The sequence below is a fragment of the Myotis yumanensis genome, unplaced genomic scaffold, assembly GCF_028538775.1.
Source record: "Myotis yumanensis isolate MYYU_CA2020_CCGP unplaced genomic scaffold, mMyoYum1.0.hap1 SCAF_5, whole genome shotgun sequence".
Taxonomy (NCBI): Eukaryota; Metazoa; Chordata; class Mammalia; order Chiroptera; family Vespertilionidae; genus Myotis; species Myotis yumanensis.
Window position 1 is genome coordinate 93708722 of NW_027223756.1, and position 25301 is coordinate 93734022.

Consider the following 25301-nt stretch of genomic DNA (forward strand, 5'->3'; position numbering starts at 1 on the left):
CTAGACTCTAGGGAATTTCAGCCACACCAGGCCTGCCTCCTTAGGCCCTTCTCACACATGAACTGAGATCCCTGGAGGCGGGCGCTGTATGAGGCTGTGGGCCCACACTCTTTGGAGGCACTTGGTGACGCTGCTGCTCCCAGCCCCAGACCTATTGCCTCCCAACAGCTGAACTCACCAGGCTTAGAGGCTCCTAGCACTGCAGAGCCACCTGTTAACATAGTGTGTGTGTGTGTGTGTGTGTGTGTGTGTGTATCCCCCAGTTTTCCCATCTGTGAAGTGGGGACAGCGTTGGTCCCAGACTCCTTTCTGCCTCCCGGGGATGATTTGAGAGAGAATGAGGTCATGTCTGGGCAGGGCTGTGAGAGCCTCAGAGGCAGCCTAAGATAAACACCAGACAGCCTGACTGCCTAGAAGAGCAAAGACTTCAACAAACCGCGGCTCCACTCCCCCCATTATCGCTGGGAAAAGTGCTCCGCTCCTCTGAAGTGGACCTAATCACCTCTGTGGTGAGGAGCACAGGAGGCAACTATGAGAGCCGCTTGTAAACTGTGAAGGGCAGCCCTGGCGAGGCCCTCGGACTGTGCCAGCCCTTCCTGGGAGCGAGGGAGACAACAGAAGGCAGGCTTTCGCAGGCTTTGGGGGGAAGGGCGCACACCCCAGACTGAGGCGGGAGAGGCCCTGAGACAGATGGGAAAAGCTGAGGATGGGGGGCTGAGATAGAAATCTTCAGAACCAGAAACAAAGAAAGGTCTCCCTCATGTCTGCTCCGTGCCCTCCATTTCCAGAGAGGGAAGATCGCTGGCAGGTGGGGGTGGCCGTGCAGCGGGGTGGCCCAGAGTGTCTACACAGTACAGTGCCCACAGGCGCGAAGCCCAAGCCAGCCATTCCAGGGCACATGGACCCACGTATGCATGTGAGTAGGAGTGCAGAAAGGCAGTGTAGGCAACCTCAGAAACCAAAGGGATGGCATGGGCAGGCAGGGCGGGGCAAGGGTGTCTGCAACACCAGAGTTGGTCACAGAGCAACAAACCCTGTCCCTTGTCAAAGTGGGAAGGGTAAGGAGGGCAGTAGCCCAGGGTTAGGGAGGAGGTCTGGCCTCAACCTGGGCGATGCCACTAGCTTGCTGTGATCTTGGGAAAGCCACATCTACCTTCTGGGTCATTGGTAAGACACAAGCAGAAGTGAATCCTGAAACAGAATGGACATCAAGGGAAAACTAGTGAATCTCAATAAAGTCTGTTGCTTAGTTAATAGTGTTGTATGGAAACCAATGTCTTAGTTCTGATCACTGTGCCATGGTTATGTACCATGTTAACATGAGAGGAAGCTGGCTGAAGGATAACTGGGAATGGTCTGTGCTATTTTGGTGACTCGATTGTAAATCATTTCAAAATTAAGAATCTAGAAAATGTACTTTATCAGAAAAAAGAAAGAGGTAGCATGAAGTATACACACCTGAGGTCATTTCTAGCATTGAGGGTGTGCCTCGCCAACCGGGCCAGTGAGAGAGGCTGGAGGTGAAGGTGGGCAGTGGGGTTGCTGGGAAAAGCAGAGGCCTAAAAGGCTGGTCTGGGTGGGGGACAAGCTAAGCCTCTATAAGGAAGAGGGCCACCAAGTGCCTCGAGTCTCAAGGCCAGTCCCCACCTGAACTGGCTTCATCCCCAGTCCAGTCCTGGGACAGTTGGTCCACCTGCTGTTTGCATGGAGTCCGACCCAATATTCCCTGGAGGGTACTGTGACCCCAGGCAGAGGTCTGTGGGGAAGAAAGAGGCCCCGTGGCAGAGCCACCCCCATCTTCTCAGAGGAAGGACCCTGTATTTGGTGTTCTGGGGTGACATCAGGACAAGGCTATATAAGGAGAAGTGTAGGTAGGGATGGGTCACCCAGTGCCACTTGGAACATGATCAGCTATAAAGTGCATGTATTGGAAGGAGGACAGAGCAGACAGCAGAGCCATCTGCAAAGGCCATTAAGCCCCAAGTAAATGAGGCGGCTGGAGTCAGAACAACTGGTTCAAATCCCAATGCTGCCACTGAAATTGCAGTGTGGCCTTGGGTGACTCACTTACCCCCCAGCCTGCCTGTTTCCTCTTCTGTGTAATAGAAATAAATAACATCTACCTCAGAATCATGACACCGGATTAAATGAAATCACTTAAAGGAAAACAGTGGCACAGTAAAGTGTAGGAGTCCCTTAATTTTTTGTTTTTCCATCACATGAAAAAATGAAAATAATCTAGCTTTGCAGACAATGAAGGAACGTTTTTTGGTGTGTTTTTTTAAATGAAGGATGGCTATGTAAATCATGGCAAAGCCACGTTCGGGAATATAAGCGGCCATTAATAATGAAGGTTAGGTAGCAACCCAGGAAATGATCACAAGAGTGTTTGTTAAAAGAGAGAAACCAAGTAAAAAGCAAACCAATTCAACTGCATGTAACACAGATCCTTTACATGAGGAAATACTAGGAGGAAATATCCCAAAATACGATCAGTGGTTGGGTTGAGAGTGAGTGGAGGTGGAATTACAGGTGACATTTCTTATTTTCTAAATGTTCTGAAAGTGTATTAAATTTATAATAAAAAATTTTATTTTATTAAAAAAATCACACACACATTTCCCGAACCACCGCAGAACAATCAGGTATGACGAGTGGGAGCATGCTGGCTGAGGTGTGCTAGGGCAGGGGAACAGGCAGAGCCACACCAGAGAGCCCTGGGGATGGGGAGGGGCTGCCAACCGGCTCAGGCAGCAGGCCAAGCCCTGGCCGGGGCTGTCCTGGGCCACACTCCCGGAGCTCCAAGTCAGATCAGATGGAAGAGATGGGGTAGCCTGGAGTTTTTGGGGAGGGTTGGGGTCAAAGCCACCTTGCTGCTGTGCCCAGGGCTCTGCCTTGCTATTGTCGTTTGTCAGGAGCATCCTCAGGGTAGCCCCCTGGAAGGCTCCATCTGCTCAGTGAGAGGGAGGGACCCAGGTCCAGGGAAGAAGAGCAGGCTGGGGTGTTTGAGGCCCCTGTCAGGGACAGCCCAGCTCCTGCCCACCTGGTTCCATTTCCATGTCTCCCCTCCCTCCCCAATCTATGTGGCCAGCAGGAGCAGGGCCAACCACACTGGCCTGGTGGCTTTTAGAAAACAAGACTTTAATGGAAAATAGGAAGGAGGGAGGTGAGAGGAGGGAACAGGGACAGGGCCTCACCCCTATCATTCCCTTTAGCCAAGCCTGGGTAGTGTCCTGAGGCCCCCCCCCACCCCGCCCCACACGTCACAGCTCTCCCTCGAACAAGAGGGCAGGATTTCAGCGGCCCCTTGTCCAGATGCCTGCAGTGCATGGGCGCCCAGAGTCCCGTGAGGAGGTGGGTGTGTAACAGAGCTTGGCGCAGGTGGGACAGCAGGAGATGAGGAGCAGAAGGTGTTGCTTAAGCCAGAGTGATTCCCAAAGTCCCCCAAGGAAAGGCTGTTTGTCTCCTGGGTTGGGGGGCCGGGGGCTGAAGGGAGTCAGTCACCCCCAGTGTGGGCCTGGTACCATGGAGAGGGGCACAGGGGCGGAGCAGGTGCCAGCCTGCGAAGGGCAGGTGTGAACTTCAGTGGCACTGTGGTTGTTGGCTTTAGGGCCCAGGTTAGAAGCGGGAAACAGGGTGTCCTGCTGGTACCCAGAGTGGTGCGTGTGGAATTGACCAAAAGTCCCCAAGTCCCCAGTGTCTTCTCTGCTTATGCTGTGCCTGAGCTGAGCACCTGGTCTACCTACCCACCACCTCTACCCCAGACACCTGGGATCCCTCTATTTAGCTTCCCGTAATGTTCCCACAGCCAACTTCACTGCTTGGAACACAGCCCAGTCCACCTAGGAGAAAAACGAGAGGACACGGAGTTCACAATCGTATTCGTGGGCTCTCCCCACCAAGAAGAACGCCCTTCCTGGCCTCGGCTAGCTGCTTGCTTGGCACAGAGCTGTATCTGTTGTGCCACCCCAGCTGTGCCACAGGACTTGGGAAGCACACCCAGCTCCCTGGCCAGCGTCATACTCACCTGGGCACAAAGCAGGCGGCAGTCAGGGGACAGGCTGGACCCCTGGTGGCAGAGCTGAGCAGAGAGGGCAGAGGTCTCGGGGGACATGAAGTGCTGAGTGACACTCACTGTGCTTACCAGGCCCTGCACCTGTGCCAGGAAGGAGGGGAACAGGAGGGTCAGTGGAGACTCACACTTCCCAGCTTGGCCCTGATCTCTATTTCCCATCATGACCCTGCCCAGCTCTCAGAGAACAGAGGCTCTGGATCCAGCACCAGCATCCCCAAGGGCATAGCCAAAACCAGGCCAAGGGGATGCCAGAGATGGCACAGGCAGAGTCAGCACCCACGGACCCAAAGCCCAGTTCAAGAATGCCACAGTGGGAGTGTGTTTCCTGCCAGCCTAGGTCCCCGGGTCTGGAGAGGGACGAGGCCATACCAGGTGGGGGATGCAGCATCGCTGTGCTGCTGTTCTCGCCGTTTCTGGCACTCTGAGCTCTCAGCAGAGCCCGGGCCCCTGGGGACGCACCTGGTGGGGAGCCCCTGCGGGGACCAGCACAGCCTCTCCGGGGGCTTGCAGCAGGGTCCAGCAGCTCACACCCCACTCCTCCCGCAGGCGACGCCGAAGCCCTGCATCCAGGTAGCAGCTTCCTGGGGTGCCAGGCTCCAGGTTGCCTGCCCCAGCCGGACACACCTCAAAGAAGAGAAAGGGAAATGAGCAAGGGAGGGAGGCGAGGGCAGGGCTGTGGGCACTGGAAAGAGCTGAGTGTTCAAGTCTTGAAGGGCAAGCAGAGAGGACATACTAGTAGGAGGGAGAGAAAGGGGCTGGGTGGTGAGGGGCTGCGGCCACTAAGGTTGGCAGATTGGATATTTGGCTGAAAGGAGCTTAGAGGAAAGGATTAAGGGCCCTGAGGTGAGGGGGGTCTAAATCCCCGCTTTTCCTGAAGCCAGATGCCTTGAGGAGCCTGGCCCTGGGCCCTCTCCTCCGTCACGCAAACATACCCCTTTCTCCAAAACCCAGGAAGACACCCTGAATAGTCTCAACTCATGAACTTGCTATACCAGCAGCTCTTAACCTGGATTCCAGTGAACATCGGAATTGTGTGCTAAATTGTAGGTGATTAGGTGTTCCTGGAGAGAAAATCCAAATTCTTCTATGATCCCAGATTCAGAAGCAGCAAGGACACACAGAAGCTCTGATTCCCAGTGGTTGGGCAGGCTGGCCCGTCCGGGCCAAGGCCCCTGAAGCAAGCACAGCCATGGGGGCGGCTTTGCCAGCCAAACCCGAGCAGGGAGCTCCTTGGGCAGACAGGGACCGGCAGAGGCCAGAGCAGATGCCTAGGGAATACCTACAGAGGCTGACACCAGCATCGCACCCCAACTGGCCACCAGCAAAACCCACCCCTTCAGCTAGAACCTCAGCAATGGTCTCTGGGCTTCGGGCTCCAAGACTGAGCCACGGGGAGGGGGAGACTGGTAAAGCCAGGTTGGACCCTCAGGTAGCTCCAGGCAGGAGCCAAGGCTCCTTTGACCCCGCCCCCCAGTTCAAGTCCATCCTGGGGCTAGGTCAGTGCTCCCCAGGCCACCCAGTGAGACTGCACCCCTCAGATTCCCCATGCGTCATTGGATTTGGCCATATGGGACTGCCATATGGGTACGAAGGGATGCTTCTGTCTGCTCCCCTCTGCAGATGTGTTCCAGCATCTGTGTGTGCATCTACAGGTCTACCTGTGCCTGTCAACATATCTGCCGATGTGCACGCCTGTGGGCAGGAGGGTGGTGGTGGGCAGCCATGTTGACATCGGCATGTCTGCATGTGAGCAGATGCCTTAGCAGGGGTGACACTTGGTGGACATCTTTTCCCCAGGACAATCCGAGCTCAGCCAGACTTTGAAACTGGACCTGCCCTAACCTCAACGCTGGCCCCAGCCGCTGGCCCTTCCTGCCTCCTGCTCACCTTCTCTTCCCCTGCCCCTCAGTGTGGTCCAGTCTCTCCCTCCACCTGCCTCCTGCTCACCTTCTCTTCCCCTGCCCCTCAGTGTGGTCCAGTCTCTCCCTCCACCTGCCCCGTGGCCTCCTTCAGCCCTTACTTGCTAGCACCTCAAGGAGCACCTCCTCATGAGATGTAGATGACTTAAGGGAGCGTAGCAGGTGGGCATCTCAGACGGGCTTCCCTTTGCCTATGTAGGAGAGGCCCCAGGAGGAGCACAGGGTAGTGACCTGGGATGGGAACAGCTATAAGCTCAGGTCCCAGCTCTACCACTCAGCCTCAGTTTTCCTCATCTGCAAAATGGGAAAGCAGCCTGTGCGTATGAAGGAGTGGTGTGACCATGGACTGAGATAATGGACCAAGGCCTCAATACAGTGCCTAGCCTGCAGCAACTCCAAGTCCATGTCATCACTGGCTCCCACCTCAACCATTGCTCTTTCTGTGCACCCACCGCATGACTCCCACAAGGTCCCAGTCTGCCTTCTCTGCACATGTGTGTGAGTCGAGGCTCACCTGAGGGAGTGGGGAGCACAGAGAACACAGACAGGGAGGGCTTCTGGGTGGGAAGTCCTGCTCCCAGGGAGCCGAGGGGCTGCATCGGGGAAGGGCAGGGTCCCGTCTCCCTCCTCACCATCTGGAGAAAACGGCGGATGCGTTGGGCGTCCTGTGCCCGGAACACGTGCCACACGGTGCTGACCTGGCTGCCGGGAGACCAGAGCCCCTCCCCGTCCAGGCCTGAGAGGAAGTCTGAGAGAGAAAGACGGTCAGGAGAGCCCAGGGCAGGCAGACACAGCACCTCACATCTGCAGCTTGTCCCCACCCTGCTTCCGCCCGAGGACCCACCTTTCTGTGCCCGATGCCAGGCAGGCAGTGGGGCTTCAGCACGGACCAGGATGCTGACCAGGTCAGTCACCTCCACACAGAGGTTCTTGGTCCCCAGGTGCCCACGGTGTGGGCTTACACCTGCAAGGAGGTAGAGAAAGGATAGTTGGGAAAAGGTGCCAGAACCCTGGCACAGACGTATAGGCACAGAGATGATAGGAATGGGGCAGGGACTGGGCAGGAGTGCAGTGCACACGTACCATAGGCTGCCCACAGCTGGGGCTCCAGTGGACACAGGGCAGGGCCCGGTGGGAGGTAGGAAGCCAGGTTGAGTTTCCCATGTTGGGCACAGTACTCTGGGAGGGGCAGGCTGGCAGCCAGGTTCTCCAGCCTGTGGGGGAGGAGTCATGCCCAGCAAGGCTCAACCCAGGCACCAGAGACCCCATCAGAGCCCTCCACTACTGGGGTCACTCCCAGAGGCAAGCAGAGTGTACCAAGGGTCACAGGTGGGGGTAAGGAAGAGAGGAGGGAGGGCCAGTCCTTGGTCCCATACACACCTGCTTGTGTCCTCATCCCGCAGAGCTCTGTGCAGCAGGAGGACTGAGCCCTCAGATGACTTTGGGCGAACTAGGGGAGGAACAGAGTGGCCACTGCCCAGAGGCCCTGTCCCCGGGGCAGCAACACAGTCCTGTTTCTGCCCTAGGCCCTGCTTCCAGTTGCCCCCAGGGCCCCTCTGGGCCTCCGCTGCCACCTCCCTCTACCCCACACCAAAGACACTTACTCTCAGGCCGGGCGAATCCATCCCAGAAGGCTGCAGTGCCCAGGTTTGTAGGCTGCGGAGGCCCGAGGGGGGTCAGCGCCTGCACCTGGCCTCCAAGCGCCTCAAGAGCCTCGGTCCCCCACAGGCTGCCTTGCAATGTCCTCTGAATCCCTGACACCAACACAGGCTGTAGTGGGGGGGATGGGGACACGGGGAGAAAAATGGGGTGCCCAACATGCTTAGGCTGGGGTGTGTGGTAGAGATCACCAGAACAGCTCAGGGACCAGCCCCTGCTGCTCCCTCTAAGTCAGTGGTTCTCAGCTTTCCTAATGCCGCGACCCTTTAATACAGTTCCTCATGTTGTGGTGACCCTCAACCATAAAATTATTTTCGTTGCTACTTCATAACTGTAATTTTGCTACTGTTATGAATCATAATGTAAATATCTGATATGCAGGATATATTTAGGCGACCCCTGTGAAAGGGTCGTTCGACCTCCAAAGGGGTCGCGACCCACAGGTTGAGAACCGCTGCTCTTAGTGATGGGCCAGGCCTAGGGATCAGGGCCCTGAGGGGAGGCGAGGCTGTGAGAGCTGGCAGTGGGGTGGTGAGAGCCTCACCTGGCCCTGCCTCCAGTGCTCCTGGAAGAGGTGGAAGCCTCGCCGAGGCCTGGGCTCCTGCAGCCACAGCAAAGCCCCCGGGGGAGGCAGCCTAGGCCGCACTGGTGAGAGGGGCAGGCCCAGACCCTTGCGCAGGGCTGATCCAGGCCGCAGCCCAGGGCCCAGGGCTTTCTCCTGGATCTTCCGTTCCACTACCTGCGCGATGATGCTGTCCAGGATATTGGTGATTCGGTCATCCTACGGAGGCAGGGGTGATGGAAGGCAGAGGGACTCAGGACCTGCCAAACTCGCAGGGAGGGCCAGCCCCACCTCTGCCCCCAGCGTGCCCCCCATGCCCTTGCTCACGCTGGGCAGGGCTGGAGTGACAGGGGCAAAGGCCATATGTATCCGCTCGTGCCCCAAGCAGAGTTTGACAGCAGTGGAGGCCAGCAGTTCACAGAGAGAGGGACAGGGCAGGGGCTCTCGGCTGGCACGGTCCTTGGCAGGGGTCTCTGTGGAGTCCAGGGTCTCTGTTGAAGAGAAAAACAGTGAAGGCTTCCCCTTCCTCTTGAGGCTCCCTTGCCCACATGCTCTTCCTCATCTCCCGGCAGAGCCCACTCTCTCCTCACTGGCTGGCCCATCGCTCCACTCTCTCCTCACTGGCTGGCCCATCGCTCCACTCTCTCCTTATTGGCTGGCCCATCGCTCCACTCTCTCCTCATTGGCTGGCCCATCGCTCCACTCTCTCCTCATTGGCTGGCCCATCGCTCCACTCTCTCCTCATTGGCTGGCCCATCGCTCTGGATGCACTCGCCTCCCACCCCGGCTTTCCTACTGGCAGCTCCAGAGACTCTCCCAAGGAGGGCTCAGGAAGGGGTTCTGGCTGGAAAGAGATTAGGAGGCTCATCCTAGGTTTTGTTTAAATTTACTTTCTCTGGAGCGACTTGAGAAGAGTACTAGCAATTGGGGGAAGGGGCAGCTAAAGCCATTCCAGTCTCTCCTGAGGCGTCCCACCTGGCCCAGCACGCCCACCCCATTCTGAACCAGGGGCAGGGGCCTCACCCGCTTTGATGTCCTTGGTCCTGTTGGTGTCCTCCGTGCAGGAAGGTTGTGGAGTTGGGGTGTTTTGTTCTCTAGGCTCCTTCTGTTAAACCCATCCACCACCCCCAGTCCAACCAGAGATTTTAAAATGGAAAGGCAACTCAATCCAACTCAACCCACAAGCATTAACAACAGACTCTTGTATGTCCTAAAATCATGTTTACAAGAAGCAAAAGGTTATATAACGTTAGGTGGGGAAAAGTTGCTCATGGGATCCTATGTACAGTCCAATCTGAAGTACACTAGAACAGACTCGAATAAACAGATAGGCAAACCACTGATACCAAAATGATCGTGTGGCATTACAGGCCACTGTCATGTTCTTCCTTATCCCCCTGTCCGTATTTTCCAAATTTTCCACCACGGGTATGTAGCACGGAGCTTGTCATGCAAAATGCATTCAATAAACTATTTCCTGAATGAATACCTTTTATAACAAAAACTAAGCTTCATAAAAGCTTTGCAAAATGCCTATCTAGCACCTGCTATGTGAGAGGTGCAGGGAATACTGAGATGAGCCAACATTCCGCCGGCAGGAGTCTGTGCCTGGGATGTGGACAGACAGGACAGGAAAGCAAGCCGCTCGAGCAAGATGTGGCAAGTGCTGAGCTCGAACATGCGCAGAGTGGATAGGCGCTCTGGCTGTGCACAGTGAGGGCTTCTGCTGGGCAGGGGACGGGGGCAGGGCGGGGCGGATAGATACTAACACTGGCTCCATGGACCCAAATCCCCAAGGGAGGGTGGGCAGTAGCCTGATGTTCCTCTTCGTTCCCGTCAAAAGAAAGGGGCCAAACCCTGCCAAGGTCAGTACTGTGCATCACGCTGCGCAATCCTGGGGCCCACGGCTAGTACTCTGTCACCGGGCCGTGCTTCTTACCTGCTGGCCCCCATCCCCAGGGGCCCACACCTGGGCATCAGCTTGGCAGGGACAGTGCTCCCGGATATCAAACTTGATCCAGACCTGGTGCATTGCGGTGCTCAGTTCTGCCAAAGCTGGAGGTGGGGGGCGGAGGGTGGGGGTGGGGGGCGGGGGGGGAGGAGAGATGGAGTTTGGTGGTGACTGCAGACAAGAGGCAGCCCTGTGCTGCTTGACCTCACCAACCAGGAGGGCATGGCATCCAAACAGGAAGCTGCTCTCCCCCAGGACCCGCCCCCTGCATGCCTCCACCCCTCCACAGTGACTCACCCTGGCTGGAAACAAACTGGGTGAGCATCAGGGAGGAGGCGCTGTGCCCAGCCTCCTGGGCACACTCCTCTGTGGGCTGCTCCGGAGAGCCTGTGGGGTAGAAAGGGAGAAGCTGCACGTCAGAAAATCAAGGCAAGCACAAGGGAGGAAGGGTAGGAGCACCGATATCTAAACCAGGGGACTCGACAATCCATAAAGCATGGGCTTTCTGGGACACTTGGGTTCGGCGGTGACATACGATCCTTTGCTTTTGGAACGCAGACACTTTAATATGCTGATATGAGTTGCAAAACTCCATAATGACCACGTAGAATAGAGTGTTCTGAACGTTTCTACCCTGGAACTCTTTTTGGCCCTGTCTACTAGAACGCTGGGCAATTTCAAGCCCATCCAGTGGCCGAGTCGAGCCAAGGAGAGAAAGCTGAGAACAGTGAAAAGAACTGGACTTGGAATCAGAAGCTGAGGCTAAATCCTGGGCCCAACACTCAGTAGCGATGTGACCACCTTGGATGAGTCACTTAACGTGCCTGAGTTTTTCTAATCTGGAAAATAGAGGCAAAAATAGCCACCTCACAGTGTTGTAAGGTTTAAAAAGGTGCAAGCTGAGAAATTGGGAGGCACCGAGTAGGCACTCGACTCCTTTTGAGGGTGGGAAGGACACAGGCATGGCCCTCAGATGGGGGGAGAGGGGAAGGTCTGCTCTACGGGGCACTGGGCAGTAGTGGCTGATGCTGGGGCCGGGGAGGGAGGCTTTCTGGGAGAGAGGCAGCCAAGAAATGGCCACAAACTTTAGAGCAGGCCGTCCGAGGCCCCAGTCCCTGCCCTCCCACCCTCGGCCCCTGGCTCCTTTCCTACCTGCTTTCTCCCTGGCCCTCCCAGCACCCGCCATGCGACCACAGGCCACACACAGCCGGTGGCTGCAGCGGGGGCAACTCCAGTGGGTGTTGAAGAGTCCATGGTGGCAGCGGCTGCAGCAACCTGGAACGCCTGGGCTGTCCTCTGTCCTAGCCGGCCCCTGGCCTGCTGACCATGGGAGAGAATAGGGTCAGAGAGGGCTCACGCACAGGCCCCTTTGGGGGTCCTCATGTGGCAGACCTGCCTGGAGGAGAAGCGGGAGCAGTTTCCAGCAAGGGGCTGCCCCAGAAGGGAAACAGGCCCCTCACAGATGCCCCGCTTACTCGACAGCCCCTGTACAGAACCTCCCCGCAGCCGCACTGTCTCCAGCAAACCCTCCCAGGGATGGTGCAGGCCCCACCTCCCCAGTTCCTGCTCCACGGATTTTCCCATTGGCCCTGAATTACCAACCCACACCACTTCCAACACACTTCTTCACCCGCCCCTCTCCCTCCCTCCCAAGTTGGCTTTCTGCAGGGGACTCAGCACCGAAGAGGACATTTTAAGAGGCCATGCCTTCCCTCACCCAGAGTTTCAGACTAGGCCCCCACTGATAGGTACAAGGACACCAGTGAGCAAATGTTCACTTATTCATTCAACAAACACCTTGTCCCGTCCCGGGCTAGAGACTGGGATCCAGAGCTAGTCAGGACTTGGCTCTCGCCCTCCCAGTGCTCACATTCCAAGGGGAGATGGACCCATAAACATGGCAACGATGAAGGCCCCGCAGAGTGGGTGCTGGGGTGTGAGAACGCGACGGAGGCCGAGGGTGGGGATGGTGGGGGCAGGCTCACAGATGGGCCTGAGTGGTGAGTAAGTTTTCATTCACCAGGTGGGAGGGGAGGAGAAGGGCCTTCCAGAAAGAAGCAGCAGAAAGTGCCAAGGCCAGAAGGGGTGGACAAGCCGGGAAGGACGCGCAGGCCTGCGGGTGATTCGGGGTGCCGGGAATTCGGGTTCAGGGAGTGGCAGGGGCTGATGAAAGGGGGTAGGGGCTGGACTTTCTGGGGCAAGAGGAAGCTGCCAATGGGCCTCCACCAGAAGTGATGGACCACAGGGGTGTTTTCCCAAACACACTGCTCTCGAGGCGCCATGAAATGATGCAGGAGGGAGAGCCTGGAGGCAGAGGGACTCCACAGCCTCAAACATCAGCCCCAATCCTACCAGCCTCCTCGGGCCCGGGAGCCTCGCCACCCAGGGAGCCTTCCTCATGCGCCACCCGCAGGGAGCTCCCCGCCTTCAAGTGCTCTTACAGACACTTGGCACTCAATCTTGTTTCCCCAACAAGCCCGGAGCTCTTAGACAGTGGGCTGGGCCAGGTTTTATACCTTCCCGACATCCGCCTCCCAGGTCAGAAACTTCAGAAAACACAGTGACTAAGAGCCTTAGCCGGGAATAAGGGCAAGGCGGGCAGGCGTCCTCCTGAACGGGAGGACAGGGCAGTGCTGGTGGGAAGGAGGGGTTCACGCTCGGAGTCCCCATGCTCCTGGTGAAAGCACCAGGCTCTCCTGGGTTCCTCAGTGCCCTGTGGGTGCTGCTCACCTTCCCGCTGTGCCCAGGCCAGGGCCTCCCGCTCCCTCCGCAGCAGGCGGCACAGTCGGTCCCCCAAACCACTCAGAAGGTGTTTGGCGAGGCCCACGCTGGGCCCGGCCTTCGGGCCAGAGCCTCCTCCCTCCTCGGAGCTGGCTTCCGAGTCTTCCTCCTGCTGCTCCCCTCCCAGAGACGATCTGGAGACAGGGCAGAGGAAGGTGAGGAGGGAGCCCCGAGTGGGAGGACATGGGGACATCCAGGGGCAAGGGCTCACCTGGGCACTTGCTGGGAGTGGCAGGCCAGCCCTCCCACCTCGCCCGCTGCCTGGGCACAGCTTTGGCACCGAGCAATGCCTGCCGGGGGAGCTGAGCAAGGTGCATCCTGACGCCCTGGGTCCTGGAGGACGGCCCTGCCATCTCGGGGTCCTGAGAGGACAATGCAGCTGGTCAGGGGTCTGGGCCTCCCTGGGCTTGTGCGAACCCCAGACCCTGCCTTAGCCCCCAGCTGTCCACACGCAGAACCAGCCCAGTCTTTAGGCCCAGGCCCCCGAGGCCCGACTTGGAACCAGTGAGAGTGGACCAGGCAGCTAGAAGCTTCACAAAAAAGGTCATGAGAGGAGCTTGACGATGCCCTGACATGACTGATGGGACTGAGAGGAGGGTCAGGTGCGTTGAACCCAAGGCCGGGGCAGCTCAGGTGATGGTCCTGACCCAAGGGCAGGATCCAGCCAGTGTAGACTTTGGATAGCTCCACCGTGAGCTTAGCAGTGCCGCTGGCTGGGTGACAGTGTGAGGAGACAATCCCGATGTGGACGGACGGAGAGCGCCGGAAGGTGAGAAGGCCAGAGAGTTTCAACACAGACCACAGGTGCAGTAACCCAAGAAGGCCAAGAGGTCACTGGCTTCCCAGCCCAGGCGCAGGCCTACGAGAGTGTGGACAGACCCGCACCAGGTGCAGGGTGCTCGGGCACGGCCATTGAGAGAGTCCGCATCCAGGCCCAGCAGTTCAGGAGGCCAAGAACCCGAGGTGATCCCGGGGACCTGAGGCTGGGGCTGCCAGCGCCCGAGTGTTTCTCTGTGAAGGGCACAGCGTGACAGAGGGGTCCAGGATGTGCCCAGAGCATCAACGCGGGCAGAGTCCAAACGGAGTTTCTGTGATCCAGCTGGCTAGCAGAGTTGTTTGTTCCTGAGGCAGGACAAGGGTCCCTCGCGAGAGGCAGTCCTCCAGACAGGGATTGTGGCACAGACCATCATGAAGGTGAACATTTATTGGGTGCTAAGTGCCAGTTCTTCAAAGCCTTCTCTGTGAATTATATCATTTAATCTTTGCAGGAGTCTTTATGAGGTAGGTGTCATCTTTATCCCCATTTTATAAATGCAGAAACTGAGGCGCAGAGAGGTGAAGCAGCTAGCTCAAGGTCATGCAGCTACCAGTCAGCAAAGTCAGGACCCAGGCACTCTTACTCCAGAGCCCAAGCTCTGAACCATGTCATTACACGGCCACCAACACACCAGGGCTTGGGAGGAGGCAGACAGAAATAGAAGCCACTTGCTTGAAGGCCCGGGCCTGTAGATGCGGAGGCACTCGCCACAGATGCTGGTCCGACCCACTCATAAAGGACCTCTGACCCCACCTCCTTGCAAAGCTCCCGTCTTGCTGCCCGCTCCCAAGCAGGGCCCACACGGGCCCTCCCCTGCCCCTTACCTCTGCGGTCAGCATGCTGTTCTGCCTCCGCCTTGTTCCCCCGTGATGAGTCCAGGACGTCCTGCCCTGCACTGCCTGGGAAAGGGTCAGGGGGGCGCTTGGCGGCTGGGCTGCCGGCCACTCCCTGGGCCTCAGGGCTACTTGCCCTCTTGAGGGCCTGAAGCGGGGCAGCCGGGCTCTCCTCGTCCCCAGGGCAGCCTCCCGGGCACCCGAACTGCTCGGAGTGTCTGGTGAGCCACGTCTTCTTCAGCTTGGTGTGGTGGTTGGGCAGGCAGGCCCTGGGACCGGAGGCCTTGTTTGCTTCCTCGATGGACTCGCCGGACCCCCTGGCGCCTCCCTCTAGGCCCTCCTGGCACTTCCCACAAGGGCCAAGGCCTCCATCTCCAGCAGGTGGGTGGGATGAGTAACAGCCCACCTGGGTGGTGGGAGGCCCAGGAGAGGGGCACCTTGATGTGGTTGATGGCCTCAGCTGGTACCCAAGGCCCCCACCGCCCGGGACAGTCCAGACGTTGCCAAGAGTATGAACAAGGCCTGGGGGACAAGTGGGCCAGGGGGTCCGGGGAACAGTGTCTGGATGCCCCAGGAGAAGTGGGCAGAGATTCTGATGCCTGCCGAGGCCTGTCTCTCCATCCCTCGGGTGGAGCGAAGGGCATTCTGCCTCCCCGCTTCTCTGAAGCGGCCCGCCAGGGGCTAAGCCCAACAACCCAGGGTCCACCGTTGCCAACGGCTCCTTCGCCAGCCTGAGAATACTCGGATCCTTATGGTAAAAACCCTGAAGAGAGGAGAAAGGATTAAGCCGGTGAGAAAGGATTAAGCTGGTGCTGACTTGGGCTCCCAGTGCTTAAAAAGAAACGAACAAACTGAAGACCAGTAGGTATGTGCCTGTTTGGCCTTACGGGTTGTGAAAACACTAAGGAACTCATATCTCACATACTGGTGAATAGGCACTGCTCCTCCTACGTGCCACCCCACTGCCCTGGCCACCCCCAGGTCATCCCCTGGGATTTCTCAGGCCTCCCTGCAACCCAGCAACTGAAGGGCTAATGTCTGGCACAGCCAAAGGGCCACCAGGACCGCTCCAGATTATTTGCTGCCCTGTACCATACCGGTTTTAAATAGCCCAGATCTCATCCCTGGGCATGGGGGTCGCCTGTGGGGGAGGTGTCCTAGACACAGGCCTTGGGACTGCCTGCACATCTTCCCAGATAGAGGGCTTTGTCTGCCCTCCTTTCCCAGGACAAGACACACATTCTGAGGCCCCAACTCCCAGGGTTCTGAGTGGACAATGGATGAGTCAGTCCCTGAAACGGCCCGAAGGCAGGAAAGGCCTAGTGGGATGGAGGTGCTCAGAAGAGGAACTGCTTGGCCTTGACTTTGTCTGAGCTCACAGGCTCCTCTATTTGGGTGCTGCCTTATTTTTTCATCAGGATGGAAGGGCAGTGTGGTGTGGCCCTGACAGGGCTGCTTGAGGACCACTGAGCTACCTTGCATGGCCTGCTACAACACTCACCTTGCTGCCTAAGCTGAAAGCAGAGGGCACTTTGGGCTGGCCCCCGGAGTACACCCAGGGGTGCGGGGCCAGGGGCCAGTCACATGGACGCTCTGGAGGCAGGCTGGACACTAGGTAGGGTGGTAAGCAGGTGGGCACCCAGAAGGGAGCTCGCTCCAAGATCTTGGTCTCCAGCAGGAAGGGGCAGTGCAAGGGCCGGAAGGCCACAGGGTCACTTTTTGGATGGCCACTGCTATGCTCAGGAATCAGGGGGCCATAGCGAGGTGGGCATGCTGACCCATATAATGCCAGTGGATGGGTGAGCATCGCCTCTTTCCAGCGCAGCCCCTCCTTGCCGCTCAGCCAGCTGGCCTTCCTCTCCCCATTCCGGGGGCCTTCACCCTCCACCAGTGGGAGCGTGTCCTTGGGGCCCTGAGGGAAGCCAGGGGGAAGCCAGGAGTTTGGGGTGCTCAGGACACCCCTCCAGAAGGGAGCAGGCTCTCCCAGGCACAGTGCCCCATGGCGCAGGCCGTCTCGTGGCAGGGCATTCGGCTCTCGTCCCATGATGCCATTCTCAGGGGCAGTCTTCTCCCAGGCTGGGGTGTCCTTCAGGAAGCTGGGCGTACTCTCCATCACTCTCCTGCCCTCATGGGGCTCTCCCAGAGGGGGTCCCTAGGGCATAACCACCAAAATATGAGCTTCTTAGGCACTCTGCCCCAAGCACAGAGTGGGTACCGCCCTGGCAACACCAAGGCGGCTCAAACCAGTAAGGCAAGTGCCAACCCACAGCTGGGATCCACGCTGCCTGCCCACATGCGGCTTGAGGACCCACCTGGGTGGGATGCAGCCGTGTAAAGGGCCATCCCTACCCCCAAACACCTGGGATTTGACAGCCCTCCTGGGCCAGAGCCCCTCAGTAGAGACTGCTGTGTCTAAGATGACATGCCTCACAGAGCCTGGAACCTCGGCACAGGCCATGGGGAAGGATGGGGACAAGAACCCAGAGGATGAGCTGGGTGGAAATCGCTGTACTGGGGACAAGAGGACTGGCTCTGGGCCCTGCCTCTGCCACCGCTGTGTCACTTTGGGCAAGTCTCGCCACTCCTCTGGACCTCGGGTGCCATTGTATAAAACAGGGCTTGGAGAGTGGTGGTCCCAGAGGCCTCTTCCCAAATTGCAGCCTGTGTTTCTGGGGGTGCTGCTTGCCCACCCCCACCGCTCAGCTCCACCCAGGCTTATAGGGGTGGGACGTGCAGGCTGGGCAGGCTGGAGTCACTGGGGAGAGCCTCCAGGCAGGGCTGGCTGGTACTGCTTCCCACACCTGGGCAGCCGTCTCTGCCTCTTCCCAGTGCTCTACAGTTTCTTGGCTTCCGAATGAGTCCCAGGATGCCTGCTGGGTATGGGGATCTCCACCGTGCCCCCAAGGGAAGGAGTGGGCCGGCACAGGAGAGGAGGATTAGAGACCTCAGCTGGGATGGGTAAAGCTACCCCACTCCAGTTGGCAGTGCCAGAGCCACCAGCAGCCACAGTAACCGTAGCCTGGTGGGGGGAGGGAAGGAGGCGGGGAAAGCGGGCTGCACCCCAGACAGAGGCAAAGGAGGGAAAATTGAACGAGCGTGAGAAGGACCAGAATGACAGGTGGCACTAGAGCCACAGTGCTCCCTGTTTGTGGCCCCCTGGGTGAAGCCCCAGGCCGCAGCCAGGACAGAGAGCTCCCGGGTTTTCTGGGGCCACCGCTCCAACGCGGCCAAGCCCCCTCGGGCACCTTAAGGTTCGGATGTGTGGCCCAGACCAGAGGAGCACAGGGCGCTCATTCCTTGTTACGTCTCGGACCCAGCCAAGTGTCCCCGAAGGCGCGCCCCTGGCGCCGCCTCTCGGCGCTTACCTGGGCTTCACGGGCCAGGTGCGGCTCGGGCGGTGGTCCTCGGGGCCGGCGTCGGACGCTCGCTCCCCATGGGCTGGCTCCGGGGCCTCCCGGCCGGCGGGCGAGGCCTCGTTACCCCGCGCTCGGTGCTCAGCGCTCCGTGCTCAGCGCGCTGGCGCTCTCTCTCCCCCGGGGCAGCGGGAGCGCTCTAGGGCCGCAGGTTGGAGGGGTCGGACTCCGGGATCTGCAGGATGCGGCACACGGCGCGGATCGGCCGCACCAGCTTTTGGGCCGAGGCAGTGGGTTGCGCCATGGGACGCGGAGACTCCGTGCTGCGCCGCGGGGAGGGCCGGGCTGGGGCTGGGGAGCGGTGTCCCCGGAGGGAGAGAGGGAGCCGGGCCGGGGGAACGCGCGCCCCGGGTCGGAGACGGCCGAGTGGGGGAAAGGCCGAGGGGCCGGGGGAGGGGGTCGTTCCTGGAAGGGGGCGCCGATCCTGGAACCCAGACGAGAGCACCAGCGAGGGCGCAAAGCGGGGCAGCGCGGCTAATGGAGGGAGAGCGCAGCGGGGAGCGCAGCAGGACCTCTGATCGCCATCGCCAGACGCGCAACTGAGAGTGAGGAAGCTGCTCCGCCGGTTTCCTCCTCCAGCACCCTGCGGGAAACAGGAGCCCGTGATTCGGCGGCCCCGCCTGGGCCTGCCCCCTCCCGTGCCCCGGGGGCTTCCGCCAACGCCCCGGCGATGCCACCGGCTGCGCATGGGGAGAATGAGCCCTTTGTTCCCCCCTCCCCCCGCGGCACCCGGGCGCCTGCCGAGAGAGGCTCCCCGGGGGCAGCGTGCCAGCTTCCCAGCCGCCCCACCCTCCCGTGGGCCCGGCCCCGGAGCCTGGCAGGCGGGCAGCACCCCCACTATAGGTACCAAGCCCGGGAACTGGAGCAAAGGGCGGGAGGGGCCGGACCAGGCCACTGTGGGGCGGGGTGCCCCCTGGGGTGCTAGGGCAAGCGGCTGCGAGGGGGCAGTGCCAGAGCTGGCAGGGGCAGTCGGGTTCTCACGGGTCAGTGATGGGCACTCTGACCCACGCCAGCCGGCCCTGTGCCTGCTGGACCACGGCTCCCGGCCCTCTCCAGCTCTGGTGCATGGGTACACGCCGCTGGCGGTGTCTGCGCCGCCTCCTCACCTGGCCAAGCTGCTCTTCACCTTCCGACCCAAGCCCCCTCCCACAGCCCAATGGCACAGTTTCCCGTGTTAGGCGTCCTGGGAGGGCCTAGGCTCCAGTCTGCCCCTGCTCTCAGGGCCTCCTCTCACCAAGTGTCTGGGCGGAGGTGGGTCCCGCGCCACCGCCTGCTCCAGCCTCACACTCAGGGGGTCTGCCCCGTCCCTGCTCCTAATGCTTCCAGGCCGAGCACTGGAGAGGAGCCCATGGGAGTGGCTCCTGGGAAGGAACAGAGAGGAGGAGAGGAAATGGGAAAGCAGGGCACCCTCCACCCGAGGAAGCATCCCGGCTCCTCTGCGGGGGTGGTTCCAGAGCACAGACACAAACAGACAGATTCAAACACACACAGACAGATTCAGACACACACAGAAACCCACACGCCCAACGGGCGCTTCCCTTCCCCTCGGGCACCCACCTCCCACCCCGAGATTCCCCTGCTCCCTGTGGAAGCCATCCTCGGCCTGCCTTCACCCAGCCCAGGACAGAGGCAGCAGCACCCCACCCACCCCAGCCCATCAAAGGAACGGCTCTTCCGATGCCCAGCTGGGTCCCAGGTCACACCACCCCGGGAGAGGGGAGCTTTCCTTCCAGGAGACTGGAGGGGAGGTAGGGGGTCCTTTCACCAGCTGAGGGAGGAGGAGGGTCCGGAGGAGAGGAGGCCTGAAGGGGCTGGCCCCAGCAGGACTTGGATCAGGTTGGCTTGGATTCCCTCTGCCCCACGGGGCTCCCCCCCCCCCCCCCCCCGCCCCCAGGCCAGTTCTGTGGCTGGGCAAGCTGGTAGGGGTTGTTTACTTGACTGAGTTATTAACACTCCCTTCCTCCCCCAGTTCCCCTGAGGGGTGGCCAGACCTGAGCATGCCAGGGGCAATGATTGTGGAGGGTCTACTACCAACTGCAATCCTGAGCCCCAGCCTCCCACTCCCAAGCTGGCTCCAGGGTGCAGATGGGGCTGGGGTGTGCCTGTGGTCCCCCATCTGTGTCCTCCGGCAGCTGAAGCTTGAAGCTTGTGGGAGAGTGGGGGGGGGGGGTGGCGGGGGGGGTGGAGATTCCTGTGGCTTGGGGCCTAGAAGAGGCTGGGCAGGGCGGTGGGAGCCTGGGCTGTTTTGCGGGGGGGGGGGGGGGGGGGGGGGCGGCTAAGGGCCTGTCACTGTCATCCCCAAAGGGGATGGGGACTGTCCCAGGGGAGCAGGAGCAGATACCTCCCTCCACCCCACCCACCCAGTTGCCATGTCTGCTTTGTCAGGTCACAGTCTCTGGATTAGACCAGGACTCAGGACAGGCTTCTGAAATGCCCAGGGGGTCACGGGCGTGAGGTCGGGGAAGGAGCCCCTTTTCCCCTTCACCCAGCACCCCATCCTGCTCCACGGCCCATGCCACAGGCCCACAGAGCCCTGGTAGCCTGAGGACTGAGCAGAGCTGAGGAGACGCACAAAAGACACAAACACAGAAGGAAAGCCACACAACACGTGGACACAGTGCTGGGTCGGTGGACAAAGGCAAGCTGACCAGAACCCCCAGACACGCATGGGCCCACCCTGCCCCACAGCAACCCCTCACACACTGCCACACGCAACACACGGAGACACACATTCATGCTGACAAGCGCAGCAGCACTCACGAGCCAGTGCCCTCACGCTGTCCCCAGAGCCCCTTACCTGGGCAAGCACAGTGCCCCTCGGGTGGAGCAGCCCCCTGCCCAGGGGAGGGCAGCAGGCGGGGGCGGGGGAAGGAGCCCCGGAGAGTCAGGCCAAGCTGCCACTAATCCGGGCGGGGAGAGGGGGGGCACCCACGTCAGAGCGGGGACTGCCGGGTGGAGGGCATCTGAGGACATCCCCTCCCACACACGCGGCCGTCTGGGCACCTAGCCCTATTTCCCCAGCCCCTCCATCCTTCAGACAGCTGAGGCAGGCCTCCCCCCACCCCACCCCCCACCCTCGTGGCAACGCCTGGGGCGGGGGCATGGGGGAGGGGGAGTACAGGGCAAATCCTCCCAGGACCTGGGAGGAGGGGAGAGGAAGGGAAGTGTGGAGATGCTTTTGGAGCCTGAAGGAAGCTCTGTAGCAGATGCCCCCGCGTCCCCTCTCGCCCACCCACCCATTTCCTGGACCTAATTTCTCTTCTCAGTCCTTGCCTCCCCTCCGTCCCTCCCTCTCCCCTTACCACCTCCCCTCAGGGCACTCTAACCACCTGGCAGAGAAAGCTACCCTTCTGCCCTGCTCAGGGCCTCTGACCTAGGGACTTCAACTCTGGGCAGAGGGCATCCTCCTGGCGCCCGGCTTCTGCCCCCCTATCCAACTACTGGGCATACCAGTCCCTGGTGCTGAATGGGGAACTAGGGGCGAAGGCCTGAGTGCTCATCTCTTCACCCCCCTCAAGGGTGGGGCCGTACCAGCCAGGACTCCCCAACTCAACTCCTGGGCCAGGGTTGTGTTGAAATGAGGGGCTAACTATGCTGCCACCACTGAGAGTGGCAGCTAAAAATACGCAGAGAGGCCAGAGTCGGGAAAGGGGGACCAGGACATGGAGGGGCTGCAGGGGAAGGGGGACCAGACATGGAGGGGCTGCAGGGGAAGGGGGACCAGGACATGGAGGGGCTGCAGGCAGAGAGAGGGCGGCTGAGAGGCTGGGAGACTGAGGAGCCAAATGCAAGGACCAGGGAAGGTGGAGCAGGGGGAGGCGGGGAAGGGAAGGACACCTGCCCTGGGCACTTGAAGGCAATGGAGAGGCCCTCAGGGGCAAGGTGGGCGGGGAGGCCCCCCTGAGGAGACCAGGGCTGGCACCTGGGCCACGCAGAGGTGTGTGCCTTCCAGGGGGCTGAACTAGGTTGCTTCCCCCGTGCCCAGCAGCGAGTCTGGCACATCTGTGCTTCAGGCCAGCCCTAATCCTGCCTGGGAGGCAGTGGGCACACTGATGGATAATGGAAGGCTGGGGGTCGTGGGCAGGCCAGAGCACAGCCTCGCCTTCCCCTAGGGGCCAGGCCAGAGGGTAAAGGCACCGTGCAGAGGGAGGCAGTGTGGCAGATGCCTCTCGATCCTCAGAGGGCACAAGCAGGCTCAGAGGGGAGTCCAGCCCACACCCAATGCCCCAGTCTCAGGAGCACTCGTGTGCTTGGCCAGCAATGCCCCACAACCTGGAATTCTCTTCAGCCCTCCCCTCTGGCCCCAAGATGTCTTGGAACCCATACAATTGCCTCAGCCATTTGCCAAACATGTGTCCTAGAGACCTGCCATTTTCAAGGGTCTATGATGGGCGCCAAGGAGTCGCGGGCACCAAGACGAAAGCAGGGCCATCCCGCCCTCCAGGGGCTGATGCGCAGTCAGTACATTTGCTCCTTCGCCAGCAGGCCCTGTGCTGAGAACCGGGGTGACCCCGAGTCAGGTGTGTGAATGATGACGAGGCACTCGGAGTCCCACCCTGGGGGAGTCAGGGGAGCTTCTCAAAGGAGACACCCAAGCTCAGACGCCAGAGAATAAGTGGGCCTTCATGTGCATGACGATACTTCACTTTGGCTAAACCACCATTTGTTCCTGGCTGGGATACAAAAGTGGATAAGATGCCAGGCTGTTCTTTATGAAGTTACAATGCAGTAGGGGAGAAAATACAATGTGCTCAAGGCAAAAATAGAAGTCAGTACAAGAACAGAGATGGTGTGGTCTGGATGAGCACTCAACTCCAAGGGGGTGCCTCGAGGGCTTCCTGGGGGAGGGGAGGTCTGCGTGTGCTTCAAAGGGCAAAGAGCAATAGAATGGTGAGTGGGGTGGGGGAGGAAGAGCATGTCAGGAGACCAGCGTGGAGCCACGTGACAGTCCAGGTGGACAGAGGTGGAGAAAACAAAGCAATTTGAGTGTAAGGGAGGCCCGCTGGGAAGGGAGAGCGATGAGCACACCAGCACAGCCCACAGCCTTCTGTGCCCAGGACGGGGTGAGCAGGCCAGAGACCAGGAGGCTTAGGAGCTCGAGAAGGGGTCCAAAGTCAGGGGAGGCTTCTCAGAAAAGGCAGGTCTTGAAGAAGGTCATGACAGGCCGGGAAAGAAAGACTGTTTGCAGGGCCAGAGATTCTCTCAGCAGGAGCAAAGGTCTGGAGGCTGATGCTGGCATGAGTGTGACGTGCTCAGGACACAGAAATAGGAGCGGCATGGCTGAAGGCAGGCGTGGTGGGGCCAGGGGGCCGGCAAAGAGGCTGCAAGGTAAGGTGGGGATCACGGACCTGAGACAGCATCACCGTCACCCCAGGGGCCCACGCGACTCTGCTGCTCACTCTCAGGCCCCCTCCCAGGAATGAAGGCAGGTGAAGCCCCGCTCCCATGAGAGCTCCCTCACCCCCCACAACCCCAGGCCTCCCCCAGCTCACCTTCCCTTGGAGTTTTTGCTTCCTTTTGCTCTAGTCATCACATGATCCTCTGTTCTCTCAGTTCAGAGGTGCGGGCCCTGCCATTCCACTCCACCAAAGCCACTCTGGGCAGGTCTGCATCAGGAGATGCGACCCCCACCCACGGGTAGCACAATCGCGGACAAGTTGCTTCACCTCTCTGAGTCTTAGTTTTTCCATCTGTAAAATGAGTATAACTTACTACCTCAGACTTGTCGGGAAGAGTCAAGGAAATCATCGCTGTCAAGTGCCCGGCACAAGGTCAGGTGCACACGAATGTTTGATACATCCTAGCCTCCTTGCCTCCTAAGCAAGAAACATCTCATTTACTTTAGTCATGCACAGCGTGTAAATACACTGACTTTGGAGCCAGACTGCCTGGTTCAAAGCCCAATTCTGCCGCTTACTGTGTGACCTCAGACAAGTTACCTGCCCTCTCATGCCTGGTTTCCCATTTGTAAAATGGAGATTATAATAATAGTATGTACCTCATGAGGTTGCTGTGAGGATTACATTAATATGTCAGGGGCTGAGAGCAGCACCTGCTGGGGTGGTCAAGTTCCCGGGGCTAGCCATTATTAGACTTTGTATCCCCAGTATCTGGCAACATGCCTGGTACCTGGTAGATACTTAATAAAGATGTTTTGAATGAATAAATGAAGAGATAAGTCAACACTATGATGCAAGGGAATGCCAAGATAGGATGTCACTGAACACCAAGATGTGAGGAGCTAACCTCCACCCCCATCCCACTCCCGCAGATTAAGCACCTCCCCCACATAAAACCCGGATAATCCCACACCAAGAGTTAATCCACACTCCTCAGATCACTCCCGGTTACCACCCCTGCACCCCTCTTTCCACCCAACACTCTCACCAACCTCTTTGCTTAATCAAAAGAGGTAAGGAAAAGCAGGCGTGGGTGGGAGAGGGGAGCAGTCTTGGGACACTGCAGTGAGACCAGCTTCGGGGGCAGGAGAGGGCAAAGCCTGACTGGCTGCCCCGGGGTTAGGGGAGGGGATGGAGAGGAGCCAGCCCAGGCACAGAGCCTGAGTCGGGGACAACACTGGAGACTCCATGTGGATGGGGCAGGCTGAGGACCAATGACCTGAGCAGCAGGGAGCAGTAGGGAGGGCCACCAAAGGCCAGGCCAGAGTTCTGCATGGCCCCTCCAGCCAACCAGCGGCCAGGCCCTTGCAGGGCACATCTCTGGCCAGCCTCTCTCTGAGCCCCACCCTCCTTGACCTGGAAACTGGGGGCAGCCCAGACCCTGGCAGCTGCTGCCCTCTTGTGGCCACTCTACAGAGGTGCAATGCTCCCAATGTTAACTGAGTGTTTACAGAAACTCAAAGCCGCCCAGGTGCCCCTGAAGGAAGTCAGCCTCCCCAGGCCCATGAAGGAAGTCAGACTCCCCAGGTGTATTCTGTGCGCAGCTCCAGCTAATCCCTACGGGAACATCGTGCTGCCCAAGCCCCCTCCAGACCTTTGCTCCCACTGGTTTCTCCACCTACCATCCAGTGCACCTTCGAGTCAAGGCTGAGCCCACCGCCTCCTGACTGCAGTCCTCTTAGGCTCTGACCTCTCAGGGCTAGTCCCCTGCTCTCCCATATGTGTTCTCAAGGGTCTCCAAGAGCTTTCTGTGACAGCACTTGTCACATCAGTTCTTTATCAATGGTTGTCTCCCGCAGAAGACTGGGCCCCTCTGGCAGTCTGACTGTCCTTTAGCCCTCGTCCTAAGCTGTTTAATAATGTACGCTGTGAAGACTGGGGATACAAACCAG

General features: G+C 59.4%; 2 protein-coding genes across 6 annotated transcripts; both read right to left on the minus strand.

Annotated features, from left to right (window-relative positions):
- Positions 1-2554: 2554 nt before the first annotated feature.
- On the minus strand, positions 2555-18139 carry HR (HR lysine demethylase and nuclear receptor corepressor). Of its 4 annotated transcripts, none has more exons than XM_070416553.1 (19): positions 17963-18139; positions 16099-16749; positions 14589-15360; positions 13159-13309; positions 12897-13081; positions 11319-11483; positions 10464-10553; positions 10155-10270; positions 9239-9320; positions 8543-8706; positions 8198-8434; positions 7599-7764; positions 7375-7480; positions 7078-7208; positions 6839-6958; positions 6627-6742; positions 4535-4699; positions 4028-4156; positions 2555-3842 (listed from the first exon to the last, which is right to left on the minus strand). In XM_070416553.1, the coding sequence occupies exons 2-19, from the start codon at positions 16708-16710 to the stop codon at positions 3780-3782; spliced, it is 3570 nt and encodes a 1189-aa protein (XP_070272654.1). In that variant the 5' UTR covers positions 16711-16749; positions 17963-18139; the 3' UTR covers positions 2555-3779. The 4 variants fall into 4 exon arrangements, with proteins under 4 accessions (XP_070272654.1, XP_070272653.1, XP_070272657.1 ...); XM_070416552.1 differs by having other exon boundaries at positions 11319-11486; XM_070416556.1 differs by having other exon boundaries at positions 7375-7444; positions 17963-18138.
- Positions 18140-18149: 10 nt separating this feature from the next.
- Positions 18150-20884, minus strand: HRURF (HR upstream open reading frame). 2 transcript variants are annotated; one of them, XM_070416558.1, is made up of 2 exons: positions 20808-20884; positions 18150-18593 (listed from the first exon to the last, which is right to left on the minus strand). In XM_070416558.1, exon 2 carries the CDS (start codon positions 18252-18254, stop codon positions 18150-18152), a length of 105 nt encoding a protein of 34 aa, XP_070272659.1. In that variant the 5' UTR covers positions 18255-18593; positions 20808-20884. The 2 variants fall into 2 exon arrangements, with proteins under 2 accessions (XP_070272659.1, XP_070272660.1); XM_070416559.1 differs by lacking the exon at positions 20808-20884 and adding an exon at positions 19245-19315.
- Between the last annotated feature and the right edge of the window lie 4417 nt (positions 20885-25301).

Coding starts and splice junctions, on each gene's coding strand:
- HR (XM_070416552.1), bottom strand. CDS start 16,710: ATGGAGAGTACGCCCAGCTTCCTGAAGGACACCCCAGCCTGGGAGAAG. Junction 8,707..9,238: donor GACCAAGGACATCAAAGCGG/GTGAGGCCCCTG, acceptor TCTCTTCAACAG/AGACCCTGGACTCCACAGAG. Junction 7,481..7,598: donor TGGATTCGCCCGGCCTGAGA/GTAAGTGTCTTT, acceptor CCCCGGGGACAG/GGCCTCTGGGCAGTGGCCAC.
- HRURF (XM_070416558.1), bottom strand. CDS start 18,254: ATGGCGCAACCCACTGCCTCGGCCCAAAAGCTGGTGCGGCCGATCCGC.